Source organism: Drosophila arizonae, chromosome 5, assembly GCF_054131065.1.
Source record: "Drosophila arizonae isolate 15081-1271.41 chromosome 5, UAZ_ARI_1.0, whole genome shotgun sequence".
Classification (NCBI taxonomy): Eukaryota; Metazoa; Arthropoda; class Insecta; order Diptera; family Drosophilidae; genus Drosophila; species Drosophila arizonae.
The window spans coordinates 23,071,460-23,088,348 of NC_142925.1; the positions used below are offsets into that span (position 1 = coordinate 23,071,460).

General features: G+C 38.2%; 1 protein-coding gene across 1 annotated transcript; it reads left to right on the top strand.

Moving 5' to 3' along the window:
* The first annotated feature begins 499 nt into the window (after nucleotides 1-499).
* inaC (inactivation no afterpotential C) lies at nucleotides 500-10,729 on the top strand. The gene is made up of 11 exons (XM_089469553.1): nucleotides 500-875; nucleotides 8,299-8,330; nucleotides 8,390-8,584; nucleotides 8,651-8,779; nucleotides 8,837-8,993; nucleotides 9,048-9,276; nucleotides 9,336-9,733; nucleotides 9,793-9,994; nucleotides 10,054-10,242; nucleotides 10,300-10,440; nucleotides 10,492-10,729. The coding sequence occupies exons 1-11, from the start codon at nucleotides 592-594 to the stop codon at nucleotides 10,642-10,644; spliced, it is 2,109 nt and encodes a 702-aa protein (XP_089325679.1). The 5' UTR covers nucleotides 500-591; the 3' UTR covers nucleotides 10,645-10,729.
* The last annotated feature ends 6,160 nt before the right edge of the window (nucleotides 10,730-16,889 follow it).

Below are 16,889 nucleotides of genomic sequence, written 5' to 3' on the forward strand. Positions count from 1 at the left end.
AAACTAAAGAAAACATTAGATTTTAGATTTATTTAAAAAAAAAAAAAACCCATTTATATTATTGTTAAAAAACGAATAAAATACATTTTAGCAATTAACCATATAATGTTTTCCTAACTTTTTTCTGACATTATAAAATTTTAATGTTTTGTGCAAATAAAAAAAAAAGAAGATAATCACATGGTTAAGGAATGCTGAGAAACTCTTTCACAATTTAAGCTTTTTTTTACCTCTAACTTTAGGTAATATATGTATATGCAAAGCTAACCAAAGAGTCCATTGAGTCACGCTCAAAAATGTTGCAAAATGGCATTTCAAGTGGAGAGCGCAAAATCTTTTTTCTTTGATGTTGAATACCTAAAAATAGCAGTGAATTAAAAGGGATTATTTCTCTATATATATGTACATACATATATGTAGTGGTGTGTCTATAGGGAAGCTCTTCAACTACGGCACTTGATGGGTTTCTTCTGTTCCGCTGCTAATGTGAGGCCAACTGCTGCGCGTCAGTTGGCTTTAGTGCTTGGCACAGCACAGTTTGGCATACGGAAAACAGTTTTTTGATCCTCTCTCGTCGCGATCCTTTAAGCTATGGCTGCTGCAGCTGTGGCCACGCCCGGTGCTACGGTGCTGCCCTCGAGCGCTGCCGCAGCTGGTCCTGCACCACTGAAGGTGCCCGCGGCAGCAGGAGCGGGCAAGGTGCCGGTGAATCTGGTGGAAATCGCCGGCGAAGCCAACATCGTCAACTATATGAAGAATCGCTTGCGCAAGGGCGCAATGAAGCGAAAAGGCCTGGAGGTTGTGAACGGACATCACTTTGCGGTGCGCTTCTTCAAGCAGCCCACTTACTGTGGCCACTGCAAGGACTTCATCTGGTAAGTGAGCCGGCAACCACGCAACCACAGTCCCAGCCACAGCAGCGACAAGCACCAGCACAATCGGAGCAACCACAACGACAGCCGCGACCCATTTACTCCTGACTCTGAGATTGTGCAAGGTTTTGTGTCGGTTGTATTCCCTATGAAAATGCATGGCAGAGGGTCTCATGAAATCCTTCCACTTGCTTTGCCTTTAGCGGGTCTTGGCTATTAATCTAGGAAATAATTGACGACTTTGAATTAAAAATATTTAGATGCTCTTATATTTATATATTCCTTCATTCCGCAATTATCGATTATTGAAATCCGATTTGAGACCTTCGAGAAGAAATCGAAAAATGTTCAATGCTATTTAAGCCAATATGCTATGAAAATTCTACTCGCACTTCTATGTGGGGAAAAAATTTCTGCTGGAATTCATTTTTATGTCAAAGTATACTAAAAAATATATATTTATATATTTATTTTATATTAGATGAATATAATTTAAATAAAAATGAAATTTACATTAATATAATGAACGAAATATTTCAAGTGCCAATTTTACATATTAAATGCATTTTCTATATATATATATATATATATATATATATATATATATATATATATATATATATATATATATATATATATAGTAATATATGCATCAGCACTCACCCACACTTAAACTCGACACCAAAGCCACGATCCCCTTCATAACTCAACATAAACAAATCGCCTCAGCAACAATCATCACTCTGCACCAAAGCCACTCAACATAAACAAATCGCCCTAGCGACTACTTATAAACAAATCGCCTCAGCAACAATCATCCCATCGTCCACACATACAAACGAATCGCACTCCAACGCACTAAACCCTTCCCGTGGGAACTGCATACGCAGCATATTTGGGAGTCACCGATCAGGCCACTCACTTCGCCACAATCACGCCACCATCGATACATATTTCTAGCTATATAAGACAAACAAATCATCAATTCAACTTCAGTTTTCAACTCAGCTCTAAGACCGATTGTACATAAGTTATTAAGAATAAAATTTTTTTTTATCTCAACAATAACGTCGGTTTTATTATTGGCGCAGCCGGTAGGATTGATTTGGTGAATACAAGATCATCATTTCAATCCGCTAAAGTACTACGTGACCTCTCGCGTGTGCAATCAGACTTCTAGTTAAAATATAGACCCGTTGGACTATTTAGAAGTTCTGCGTAGTGGAAACCAACCACTACATAACATTTGTGTCCGGGACTTACATATCGCTCGATCCCAAAAAGTCATAAGTGTTATATCAAAAAAAAATTAACAACCCGTTCAATTATAAACGATTAATCCAACTAAGTGAAATAATCGAGTGAACGAATAATTCAATCACAATTAAATGCCAACTGTGTGCAAGTTAAAAGTGAATTAACAAAACCAAAAACTGTTCAACTAATAACGATTGATCCAATTAAGCGAAACAATCAAAAGAACAGAAACCCACTCACAATTTCGTGCCAACTGTGTGTAACCTAATAGTGAGCTAACTATTTAAAAAAAAAAAAAAAAAAAAAAAACTCTCAAACAAACAAGTGCTTAAGAACCAATTAAACGGCTCCACCATGACTCTGGAATTGTCGGAGACCCACCTCAATCAGGCCCTAACTCTTCTAAGGCAGGTGCCTATATTCGACGGTGACACCAACGGATTAAGTGCTTTCATCAGACGCATCGACTATATAATACAACTATATCCAACAAAAGACGTCCGCCAGCATAGCCTAATGTATGGAACCATCGAGATGCTACTAACTGGAGCAGCACAACGAGTGTCCCAACTCACACAAGCCACTGGTTGGACTAGTCTTCGATCCGCCCTGATCAGTGAGTTCAAAACTCACACACCTTGCGAGGAACTTCTACGACGTTTGTACAACACCAATTTCAACGGAAGTCTTCGTAAGTTTATCGAAGAATTAGAACATAAGACATTCATAATTGTAAACAAATTAACATTAGAAGGCAACCCCGCCAATGCTACACTCTATATAAATGCAATGAATAATACAGTAAAAGAAGTTATTACTAGAAAGTTACCAGATAGGCTCTATATGACTTTAGCGAAGTTTGATATTTCAACAGTGTCTAACTTAAAACAAGTAGCCCAAAGAGAAGGCTTATATGAAAATAGTTTCGCAGACAAACCCAAGTACTCTTCGAAGTCAACTGATTCTCAAACTTATTCTAAACAAAACCAAACTCAAAATAATTATAAACCAACACAAAATCAAACGAATTACAAACAAAATAATTATCAATCCACTTCAACAGGACAGAATAATCCTACTAACCAACAACTTTATACTGAGTTCCGTAGCAAATTAAATCACGAAACGCAACAAAATCCTCTAAACTATCAACAGACCACCCAAACTCAAAGTCCTTTCCCTAACCAACCAACTAAACGAATTAGAGAAAGCAACAGCGGACAGACTAAAATGGATTGGTCAGAAAATTTTCATCAATCTGCCTCGGATCAAACCAGACCGATAACACCAATCGAACAAACCCCTACATCAGACTCATCTTAAATGATACACCCCTTAAATGCATAATAGACACAGGTTCTTCCATAAACCTTATTAACAAAAACTTTTTCAATTTCCCAGAAACTAAAGAACATCTAAAAGTTCAAACCATTAAAGGTATAATAGAACTCAATAAAAGCGTCTCATTCGCAAGCAGCAAACTCTGCCCCACTATACAAAAATTCTATTGTCACAATTTCTCAGACAGTTACGATATACTATTAGGTAGAAATTACCTCTCGGCATCCAAAGCCATCATTAATTATGCAGAAGATAACATAACCGTAGGGAACTACACTTTCAAATTCAAATATAATAAAGAAATTTCCAATGAAACCCCTTACCCTCCAACAGAATTCGAGTACGACTTATTTTCGTACGAAATAAATAATAATATTGAAGAAAAATACGAATACAGACTGGACCATCTAAATCCAGAAGAAACAAATAAATTAAAAAAAATACTTCACGACTATAGTGACATTCAGTACAGAAAAGGTGAAAATTTGACCTTTACTAGTACAATCAAACATAAAATAATAACCAAACATGAGGACCCCATCTATAAATACCCTTATAGACACCCTCAAATTCTTGACCAAGAAGTCAACAAGCAAATTAACGAAATGTTAGAACAGGGAATCATTAGAAAATCTAATTCACCCTATTGTTCACCCATATGGATCGTACCTAAAAAAGAGGACGCTTCCAAAGAAAAAAAGTATCGATTAGTCATTGACTATCGTGGACTTAATGAAATCACAATAGATGATAAATACCCAATACCCATCATGGATGAAATCCTTGATAAACTTGGCAAATGCCAATATTTTACCACTATCGATCTAGCAAAGGGCTTCCATCAAATTCAAATGGACCCTCAATCAATCGCAAAAACTGCATTCTCAACAAAACAAGGGCATTACGAATTCACCCGTATGCCTTTCGGGTTAAAAAACGCCCCTGCAACCTTTCAAAGATGTATGAATAACCTTTTAGAAGACTTAATCTTCAAAGACTGTCTAGTTTACCTCGACGACATAATCATATTCTCAACTTCACTAGATGAACACCTAGCTTCCATAAAAAAGGTATTTGACAGATTACGCAAAGCAAATTTAAAACTCCAACTAGACAAATGCGAATTTCTAAAAAAGGAAACACAATTCTTAGGACATATAATAACAACAGAAGGAATCAAACCTAATCCCGATAAAGTAGCAGCTATAGTAAATTTTCCAATTCCTAAGACACCAAAAGAAATTAAATCGTTCCTAGGTCTTTGCGGATTTTACCGCAAGTTTATTCCAAATTTTGCCAAAATAGCAAAACCACTCACTCTAGGATTGAAAAAGGAATCCAAAATTGATATAACTAACCAAGAATTCATCTCAGCTTTTGAGAAAATGAAAGTACTTATAACGAATGACCCAATACTAATCTATCCAGATTTCAATAAAACTTTCTCTCTAACCACAGACGCAAGTAATGTGGCTATAGGAGCAGTCCTCTCACAGGACCACAAAGCAATCTGTTTCGCAAGTAGAACTTTAAATGATCACGAACTCAATTATTCAGCAATAGAAAAAGAACTATTAGCCATCGTATGGGCTACCAAATACTTCAGACCATATCTCTTCGGTCGAAAATTCCAAATCCTTAGCGATCATAAACCACTAGTATGGCTACACAATATTAAAGAACCAAACATGAAATTACAAAGATGGAAGATTAAATTAAATGAATACGACTATACTATAAAATATCTACCAGGAAAGGAAAACCACGTAGCAGATGCCCTCTCTAGAATCAAACTAGAAGAAAATCTTTTAGGAGAAGAAATTAACAGTTCCCGAGCAACCATTCATAGTGCTCAAGAAGACAATCAAAACTTAATACCTATTTCAGAAAGACCTTTAAACTTATATAACAGACAAATCGAATTTATAAAAGGTAACGAAGACAAAATCGACATAATACATTATTTCCACAAAACAAAAATAAAAGTAACATATATAGAAATGACAGATACATTTGCCAAAAACATAATTAAAGAATATCTTTGTTTAAAAAATAATGCCTTATACTTTCATCACCTCTCAGATTTCCCAATATTCCAAAAAACTTACGCTGATATTATAAATCCCGATAGTAAAACGAAAACGTTAAGAACTTCAACAAAATTACAAGATATCCTCACCTTTGCAGAATTTAAAGAAATAATTCTTTCAAACCATAAGAAATTACTCCACCCAGGTATTACAAAAACGACCAACTGGTTCAGAGAAAAATATTACTTTCCAGACCACCAAAATCTAATACAAAATATCATTAACGAATGCGAAATTTGCAATCTATCTAAAACTGAAAACAGAAACACAAAACTGACTTTTGAAATCACTCCAGAAGTATACAATCCCAGAGACAAATACGTCATGGACTTTTATTTAATTGACAACAGACAATTTTTATCTTGCATTGACATATATTCAAAATACGGAAACTTAGTAGAAGTAAACAGTCGTGATTGGCTCGAAACTAAAAGAGCAATCATAAAAATTTTCAATGACATGGGAAAGCCCATCGAAATAAAAGCAGATAAAGATTCAGCATTTATATGCGCAGCTCTCCAAGCTTGGTTACAATCTGAAAAGGTAAAAATTAATATCACCACTAGCAAAAACGGTATTTCAGACATAGAAAGATTCCACCGAACAATTAACGAAAAACTTAGAATTATTAATACAGAATCCGACATAGAAAACAAACAGACGAAATTCGAAACCATTCTATATATTTATAACCATAAGACAAAACACTTGACAACAAACAGAACCCCAGCTGACATATTTATATACGCAGGTACACCTGAATATAATACACAAGCAAATAAGATAAATCAAATCAAAAATCTCAACAAAAACCGAATCGACTTCGAAATAGACACAGACTATAAGCACGCCCCATTAGTTAAAACTAAAACAACGACTCCATTCAAGAAGACAGGACAAATAACACAAACTGACGAAAAACATTACATAGAAACTAATAGAGGACGACAAACTACACATTACAAATCAAAATTCAAACGAAAAAAAAAGACTAACGAAAGTAAATACGACAATTAATTCCAGAAATCACCATATTACTACTATCAGTTTTCTAAACATAAAGACTTCTACTTGGTTTAAGTCAGACACAAACGAAATATTCATAATTTCGCATGTACCGAAGAAAATAAGCAAAACACCACTTTATAAGATTTTACCATACCCAGATAACCAAAATAATACATTAATAGAAAATACTTTTGAGACTTACTACATCTTAAATAATAAAGCATATATAAGAGCCACAAAGAAACAAGAAACAAACGATTGTATAAGTAGCATAATCACTCAAAAATCAACAGAATGTAAATATACCAAAACATTTAAAACATACCAAATCAATTATATAGAACCGAACATTATTGTAACTTGGAACTACCCAAAATCAGAAATCATTCAAAACTGTAATAAAAATAACATTAATATTCAGGGCAATAATATAATTAAAATATATGATTGTAGCCTTCAAATAAATAACATCTCAATTGTAAACACACTTTCCGACTACACACAAACTATCTATGTAACAAATAATATCACAAAAACAGAACCAATATCATTACTACAAACAAAGCAAATAATTTTAGAAAATACTAAATATAATAAGACATTCAATATTATAACCACTACAACTTTTATAATTACTATTATAAGTCTAATACTATTTGTAATCATTAAATTTAAAACAATATCTAAGAAAATTATTATAAGACACGAAACAGCTATAACATCAAGTAATTCAACACCAGAAGAGCAACCACTCCCCGAAATTCATGCACCATTAGAAACCATACCACAATTGTACCCTACATTTTCCGCCTGAGGACAGGCTAATCTCTTTAGGATGGGGAAGTAATATATGCATCAGCACTCACCCACACTTAAACTCGACACCAAAGCCACGATCCCCTTCATAACTCAACATAAACAAATCGCCTCAGCAACAATCATCACTCTGCACCAAAGCCACTCAACATAAACAAATCGCCCTAGCGACTACTTATAAACAAATCGCCTCAGCAACAATCATCCCATCGTCCACACATACAAACGAATCGCACTCCAACGCACTAAACCCTTCCCGTGGGAACTGCATACGCAGCATATTTGGGAGTCACCGATCAGGCCACTCACTTCGCCACAATCACGCCACCATCGATACATATTTCTAGCTATATAAGACAAACAAATCATCAATTCAACTTCAGTTTTCAACTCAGCTCTAAGACCGATTGTACATAAGTTATTAAGAATAAAATTTTTTTTTATCTCAACAATAACGTCGGTTTTATTATTATATATATATATATATCAGATTGATGTGAGATTTGATATGGTTTAACTGAGAACAGAAATTATAGGAATCAGGTCTGCTGCCATTAAAATAATTTATTTATTTTTTATGAACATATATCTATTTATACAATGGAAATTGATTTGTTAGAAAGTAACGAAGGTTCGGTGGCAAAGCGTATATAAAAAACCAAATCGTTAAAATTATATGAAGAGCTGAGTGAATTTAAATGAGATTAAAATATTTCACAATCATTTCTCAAGGGCTGGGTATCAGTTAGTCGCTAATGTCCGATTAGAACACTTTAACCTTCCGTTGCCGTTGTGGCATTTGTTGTTGTTGCTGGCGATGCATCGCCTAATTAAATTAGCGCTCTGTAAGTTGACACGTTTCGTTACTTTCTTTGCATTGTTGCATGCACCGCAAAAACGGCGCCGGATTTCAGGGGCTTTGGCAAGCAAGGCTTTCAGTGCGAGGGTAGGTTGAAACGTTAATCCATGAATATGGCAGCCTAATCAGTTGCAATTGCCACACAGAATGTCGCTTTAATATACATCAGAAATGCTGCAAGTTTGTGGTGTTTAAGTGTCCTGGCAAGGACACCGACTTCGATGCCGACTGCGCGAAGGTGAAGCACGGCTGGATCTCCACCACCTACACCACGCCCACGTTTTGCGATGAGTGCGGCATGCTGCTGCACGGCGTTGCCCATCAGGGCGTCAAGTGCGAGAGTGAGTACGAAGTGGATCAGGATAATTAGTGCGACGTTCACGTCTTCTTAATTGTTGCCTGTGCAGACTGCAATCTGAATGTGCATCACCAGTGCCAGGCGCAAGTGCCGCCCATGTGCGGAGCGGACATTAGCGAAGTGCGCGGCAAGCTGCTGCTCTACGTGGAGCTCAAGGGCAACAATCTGAAAGTAGAGAGTGAGTAGATAATAGAAGAGGAATCATATATACCCTACTCACGTATCCGCACTCTAGTCAAGGAGGCAGCGAACCTCATACCCATGGACACCAACGGCTTCAGCGATCCTTACATTGCCGTGCAGATGCATCCGGATCGCTCCGGACGCACCAAGAAGAAGACCAAGACCATACAGAAGAATCTCAATCCGGTGTTCAATGAGACATTCACTTTGTGAGCAACTCGAAATTACTCCAGCCACAAGTCCTATAGCTCCTTTTCTCGCAGTGATCTTCAGCCGCAGGACAAGGACAAACGTCTGCTGATTGAGGTTTGGGATTGGGATCGCACATCCCGCAACGATTTCATGGGATCGTTCTCATTCAGTCTGGAGGAGCTGCAGAAGGAGCCCATCGATGGCTGGTACAAATTCCTCTCTCAGGTTGAGGGCGAGCACTACAACATACCTTGCGTGGATGTCATCAACGACATGGCGCGTCTGCGTGACGAAGTGCAGGTGAGCTAAGCCCACTTCCTAGTCTTCCCCTCTACTGAACGAAACCCCCTCAACTCCAGCACGAGCGTAAGCCCAATGAGAAGCGGCGCATGGACAACAAGGACATGCCTCACAACATGAGCAAGCGGGACATGATACGCGCTGCCGACTTCAACTTTGTCAAGGTCATTGGCAAGGGCTCCTTTGGCAAGGTGCTGCTCGCCGAGCGTCGCGGCACGGATGAGCTGTACGCAGTGAAGGTGCTGCGCAAGGATGTCATCATACAAACGGACGACATGGAGCTGCCCATGAATGAGAAGCGCATCCTGGCCCTGTCGGGCAGGCCACCCTTCCTCGTGGCCATGCACTCCTGCTTCCAGACCATGGACCGCCTCTTCTTTGTCATGGAGTACTGCAAGGGCGGCGACCTCATGTACCACATGCAGCAATATGGCCGCTTCAAGGAGTCGGTGGCAACGTAAATATAAATGTCGTCCTTGCTCTACCCTAGATTAATCAGTCTTCCGTCTCACTTAGTTTTTATGCAGTGGAAATTGCCATCGCTCTGTTTTTCCTCCATGAACACGATATCATCTATCGCGATCTGAAGCTCGATAACGTGCTGCTGGATGCGGAGGGCCATGTGAAGCTAGTCGACTTCGGTCTCAGCAAGGAAGGCGTCAGCGATCGCAACACCACGCGCACCTTCTGCGGCACACCCAACTACATGGCACCAGAGGTGGGACTGATCCATCCTCACCGAAAGAGCCTCGACTAAACCAATTATCCCCCATTTAGATTGTTAGCTATGATCCTTATTCAATGAGTGCTGATTGGTGGTCCTATGGTGTGCTGCTCTTCGAGATGATGGCGGGACAGGCTCCGTTCGAGGGCGACGATGAGGCCACTGTCTTCCGCAACATCAAGGACAAGAAAGCCATTTTCCCCAAGCACTTCTCGCAGGAGGCCATGGATATCATTACAAGCGTAAGACTTAACAGTAATTATGTTAAATTGCTTATTAACTTTATCCTTCTGCAACAGTTCCTGGCCAAGAAGCCCAATAATCGCTTGGGTGCAGGTCGCTATGCCAGGCAGGAGATTACAACGCATCCATTCTTTCGCCTCATCGATTGGGACAAGGCGGAAGCATGCGAAATGGAGCCACCCATTGTGCCCAGAATTGTTGGTATTTGAAATTTTATTCTAGCTCACAACTAAATTGAATATTTTTAGAAACATCGCAAGGACATCAGCAACTTTGATGAAGCTTTCACCAAGGAGAAAACGGATTTAACTCCTACCGACAAGCTCTTCATGATGAATTTGGATCAAAATGATTTTATGGGTTTTTCGTTTATGAATCCCGAGTTTATAACCATTATCTAAAAGCTTAAAAGCTGTTGTGAGTGGCTGCAAGTTCAGCCAATAAAGCTTATGGAATAAAAGCAAAAGCTAGCAGTAAACTGCATAACAGCTGTGTATAACACTTTGGGAGAGCTTAAAGCTTGAATGGGTTGCCTAACATTGGGTTAACATTTAAGAGAGAGCTTCGCTCTCTTCGTTGACTTGCCTAATTAGGTTTGCACGGACCCAGATAGTAAACGAAAACAAACCCGCACTCCCGGACGAGCTGCCTCTGGATAGAGTCGTCGTCGCCGTCGCCGTCGCCCAGTCAAGCTGGCTCAGGTGAAAGCTAACCGTGGACCCGCGCCTCCCCTGAACTTTAACCTTCAAAAGGGGAAGTTGAGGCGCATGAAATTTGTCTGGGGAATTGCCGCTGGCCACGAGAAACTCACCGCACATCTATCAAGATGTTCAACCGACTGGCAGGCAGACCTCGGCGTATACGTAATGTTGTGTTAACTTACGTTACGCATTCGCCGCGTTGACAATCGCAAGCACTTGGCTAATTGACTGAGCTGCTGTTAAGTGATGAACTGCCTGCCTGCCTGCCTACCTGCCTGCCCGCTTGACTGACTGCCTGGCTGTACACGCCAATTTGACAGCAGCTGTCAAATCTCATTTCATTTCAGGTCTAACTTGTTGCTGTTGGCCCCTTCGGTCAGGCCACGTTCGCAGCGCTCGACAATTAGCCGAGCCATATTGAATTCATTTCGCACTCGCCTATTTGGGTCCCCTCGAAATTGCTAGCCGCGCGCTCAGCTGTAAAATTTCTCGCAAATTGTTTTCGGCTACCCCCAACACTCTCACACGCACATACGCACACATGCCTTCAGCTTTATTGTGGGTTTTTTACATGTAAACTATGGCAGCTGCGTGGTTTTCTATGGCATAGGCGGCCCTACTGCAAATTTTGTTTATGGGTCGTGCCCGCAAATAGTTTTCGGGCATGGCCAAATATTTTCTCTCTTTCTCAGACATTTTAATACAAATTCCATAACGCAAACGATCCTGCACCAGGCAGGCCAAGCATTTGAAATTGCGCCAAAAGCCAATAAACGTGGTATGACCTCCACTCCCCCAGCCCTGCCGCTAGCTTGGCAGTCATTTGACAGGCAGTTAGCTCTCTACAGCTTGATTGAAGGTCCTTTAGTTTTATTAATGGGTTCGTAACGTACAGGCAGTAAATTAAGTTGAAGAATATTAGGTATATAATAATAAAAGTTGATGTGCGCAGAAAAATTATTAGGTTTTGCTTTCTTCCCAACTTCCTTGATATATAACGGGCTTAAAGAAGACACAAGGCTGTGATGGGTTGTGGGTTTGCCTATTCGCAAATATTGTTCAAAGGGCAAGATACCCATGGTTGGCATATAGAGCATTAAATACGGAAGTATTATTAATTAAGCGGTTATTCCCGATTTTCCTATGAAATATGACTTATGGAAGTATATGTACAATAATAAACAATATGTGCATTGATGAATTAATGAATTTATTAGACTCGTTTTCGTTTAAAATTCCTGATAATTACAGACATTATGTAGTATTTTTTTAGGTTTGTTAAGTCAGCTAAAATATTTTAGTTATAATTTTTAAATAAATATATATTTTAATAAACATTATATTAAATATTCGTATTGGACTTAACTTCTGTCTTGCAATGTAAAAGAGAAAAAAATAGAGATAAACTGTGATTTCCTCTCATCTCATAAAGTACTAGTACTCTGCCTGAACTTTAACTGAAAATAATTAGAAAATTACTAAAATATTGCGCAAGCCACATCCATGTATTCAAAATATCAAATTGATCCAATTAAATCTCTATTAAATTATTCCCTTATATTATTTAGTAATCTGATTTTGAAGTAACTACTTTATTTCAATTATGATTTCCCATTTCAATAAGTATACGGACTCAAACTAAAGTAATTAAAACACCTCCAATATATGTCCCAGTTCAATTCTCTACTTCGAGATCAGTCACATTAAACTGTATTATAATCTGTATTATATTAATTATATTTGCTCAGCAATAAATTCAAATATTTTTCTTGTTACTAAAAAATCATTTTAAAAAAAAGTTAATATCTTCCAAATTATTCCAACCTCAAGTGGAGTACGTGTTAGAGTATCTGCGTTTCGAGTTGCGCACATTAATGGGTTTTCATTTTTCTCTTATTTTTCGCATCGACGCTCGACTTGAAAGCTGTTTGCACTCTATTAGTGGCAATTTGCAGTTTTACGTGGACTTTTCAGTGGCAGCGTTTGGCTAACTGGCTGCGTTTCAATGTCCTCTGGCTGCACGATGTCCTTGCTGCCATTTCCTGCCATCTGCTGGCAACGCAAGCCACACTAGGTGGCTGCAAGAACAACGCCACGCATTAGGTTGTACTAAAGTGCTTAACAGGACATAAATAATAGCACAGCGCATGCAGACACTGTTCTATTGTGAATCTCTCTAGGTGCTCCACTGACTGAGCCAATTGCCATCTGAAATCTGCCATCTGCCATCTGCCATCTACCATCTGCCATCTGGCAAGTGGCAAGTGGCAAACGAAAGCGGTTGCGCAACAACAAGGAGAAGAAAGTAAGCAGGCCACGCCTCAATGTGGCATCGCCCACACAGAGCTTTATAGGTCTCAGCTGATGTGGCTAATGAAACCTTGACCTGCCAGAAGATAAATGTGTAAAATAGATGGAATGCGAATACTCCACGTCCAGACTATCGCACATAAATCAGCTTACAAAGATTTCCAACGTTCCGACCGGGTCTTGGGCATAAACCACAATTAGGAGCTTAGCCTCGGTGACAAGTGACAGTCTTAGCCCACACCTATTTGTTCTCTTAAGGGTTAACGAAGCACAAATACTCTAAAACAACCAAGGCTACGAGAAACAAAATACATAGGGCTGATTGATTGATTGCACCATGCAAAGCCTAAAAGCTAGAAAGTGGAATTCGAAATCTCAAGCAGTAATCAGAGATTCATACAAATTTCTATACAAATCCATAAAATATAGTTTATGTGTAGGCTAAAATGTCCTCAATCGTCCACTACATAATGATCATACTACTTTACTGAAACAAAAAAAAAAAAACAAAAAACAAAACAAAAAACAAATTGAAAACTGGAGGGGTAAATTGGTGAGCTTATTGATTATAAATGTAATTGATTGATAGGTTGACTTAAGCCCAATATAAACCCCAAATACTACAAGCTTGAAAGCTGAGTTGATAACTAATGTGATTGGTTAATACTCTAATCCTAGGAGACTGAAAGAATGAATATCTGTAATAATGAGAAAATGAGAAAAATTGTTAGAGAGTAAAATTCAATTAATATTTACAGAATTTACAGAAGTCTAGTCAATATGGATTAACGTATGCTGGAATTAATTACATGAAAATGTAAATAAAAATTAATCTATATATGTATATATTCTATCTATATAAAAACTCAATCGAATCTCATTCGATATTCAATGGCAAGGAGCATAATATTCGTAAGGGTATGAATAGAGAAGTGTTTATTTTCAATTGAGATAACATTTTCATGCATAACAAAAGCTTTCTTAGGAGATCGCATAATCTTAAATGAAAAACTGCTTCAGGATATTAAAGCCAACGTTTGACTATTTCTTATGCCGTCTCTCTCGCTCCATTTTGGTTATTTGACAAATAAAAATGCGCATTTTGGGTTTCTCTTTATCTCTTTATATATTCATATATACATACCTTTATATGCATATATCGTTTTGCAGATATGTGCTCCTGACAGGCAGCGCAGGGATATGCAAATCGCTGCGTTCCATTGGCAGAGAGCAGCGAAGCCTGTCGTGAGCCCTGGCTTAAAACTTGAAGCGCTGCACTCAACAAATTGCCAAATGCAACTGCAGCCGACTGCTGGCTGACGAGCTGACGGGTTGGTGGCTGGCAAGTGAGCAACAGCAGTGAAAGGACAAAAGCAAACAAGGACACACGGCAACAGTTTGTTTGTCAAAGTGTTGAAAAGCGCGCGCGCTTGAGGGAGCCCAAAGGAGTGGCAGGTGCATAGACGAAAAACAAAACGAAGCTTGTTTGCATAGCAGATGAGGGGGGCGAGTTGAGCAGCGAGGCACTTTAAATATTTGGGCAGCATTTAAAAGTCCCCAAAACAGCAGTGGCCACAACAACAGCTACACTGACAACGACAACGACAACAACATCAAGAACAAGAACAAGAAAAGGCACCGCACGAGACATGCCAAATAATGGCTGTAGCTGAAGCCCATGAAATTAACTCACTAGGATCAAGGCTTCATTGGCGCAAGGACACATTGAACCGAGTTGACTGCTAATTCTAGGCTATATATTTTGTGACAATGTGAGTGGAGAGAGAGAGAGAGAGAGAGAGAGAGAGAGAGAGAGAGAGAGGGAGGGAGCCATAGAGGCACACTTGTCACTGGCTGCCCATCAGCAGCTCATAAAAGCGAGCTGGCAAAGGAAGAGAGAAGAAAAGACAAGCAGTCTGTGGCTACGGACAGGCCGGGTGCTCATGCGGAAACGGAAGTGACAGTGTATGAAAAAGATGGACGTCAGCAGACGACAGCCGAAGCGGGCAGCCAGAGGCAGAGGCAGAGGCGCTCAGTGCCATTGCGCATGGACATGAATAAGAAACAATTCTTATCGTTATCGTTTGCCGGCAACGACCTGACAAAAATTCATGCATAAATATCTAAATAACTTTCACTAGACAAGTTGCCTAACTAGGTATACAATGCCCAAACAGCAAAGGCAGCGGCTGACAAAATAATAATAATAAATAAAACACCTTCATATAGCTATGTATAGTAAGAGCTTTTTACAGTTTGCTTTACTGAATCTAAGAAAACAAATATGTACATATAGATATACAAAAACTTAAAAATATAAGAAAAGATATTGCAAATTTTTATTTTATATTACATTATAACAATAAATATTTTTTACCATTTGATTCTGTTATTCTGTTATTAAGAGTTTGGTTGTGAGAGTTTAACAAAATAGATATATAAACAAAAATTTAAATACATAAATAAAATAAGATATCTATTTTATAAAAATAAAATAATTTTTTTTTTCTTTGTTTTCAATGTTCATTTAATACTTATAATTTATTACAGTTTGGTTTTAATTGTTATTATTAAAAAATAATTGAAAATTGAATAATTGAAAAAAAAAAAAAAATTAAAACGAATATGTTATTGTATTTATTTTTTATTGAATATAAACTTAAACTTTTTTAAAATATTTATTATTCATATTTTTTAATTTTCGATTGAAGTCCAACTTATTTACAAACAAAAAGTGAGGTACAAGATGCAAAAATTGCTTCATAAGCCCATAGGCATTTCCTCCTTGTATTGAATTGCCAATTTTATTAAGTTACTCAACTGAAATACCAAGAAATAAAATTATGACTCGGCCATAAAAAATATGGACCATGCAGCTTACACACTATTTTGGGCAGTTTTATTTTCATCATACTCGTTAAAATGAAATTTTTGCTTTTTATGTGCTATGGATCTACTTTGCCTGCTCTGTTTTATTGAGCCTAGCCTAGTCCGACGTGGGTCGGACGTGGCGAATGCGACACGTGTCGAAAAATTATGCAAATAGACAGAAGGAATCAGAGTTCTTTGGAAATATTTTTAACATATTTCTTTTTATTTGCTCTTCCGCTGTTGATTTAATTTAATGCCGTGCAACATGAGCCATACTCGTTTGAAATAGATACGCTGAGAGCGCTGCGCCGCCTTCGACATTCCTCGCAATGAAACAGTGCAAATAGTTGTGCTTAAAGCTGTGCTCTACATATTGCATGTTGGGTTTAAAGCAGCGCTCGGGTCATCAATTCGCGCACTCAGGCAACTCGTAAAGGGTCCCACACAACTGTTTCAAACAGCGGCGCTGTTAGGGATTTGAAATGTCGCGGAAGGGGGATTCATCTCTTGAGATGGGGTCAGGAACAGAATAGCAGAAATGAGAATAGAAGCAACTATCGAACAATAGAAAGGGGATTACCGTTCAGCTGATTCAAAAAATATACGATTGTATAGTTCAAGTTAATTTTGATAGTTGATACTCTATAGTCTACTACTCTTGCTACTAATACTGCTTTTGCTACTAATTGCTAAGAATACTACTTTGGTAGTATTACTATTACTACTATTACTACTATTACTACTATTACTACTATTACTACTAT

Bases quoted from the DNA above. Each gene is read 5' to 3' on its own strand.
- inaC (XM_089469553.1), top strand. From the start codon at position 592: ATGGCTGCTGCAGCTGTGGCCACGCCCGGTGCTACGGTGCTGCCCTCG. The intron at 8,780-8,836 runs GTGAGTAGATAA...TCCGCACTCTAG, and splicing joins CAACAATCTGAAAGTAGAGA to TCAAGGAGGCAGCGAACCTC. The intron at 9,995-10,053 runs GTGGGACTGATC...TCCCCCATTTAG, and splicing joins CCAACTACATGGCACCAGAG to ATTGTTAGCTATGATCCTTA.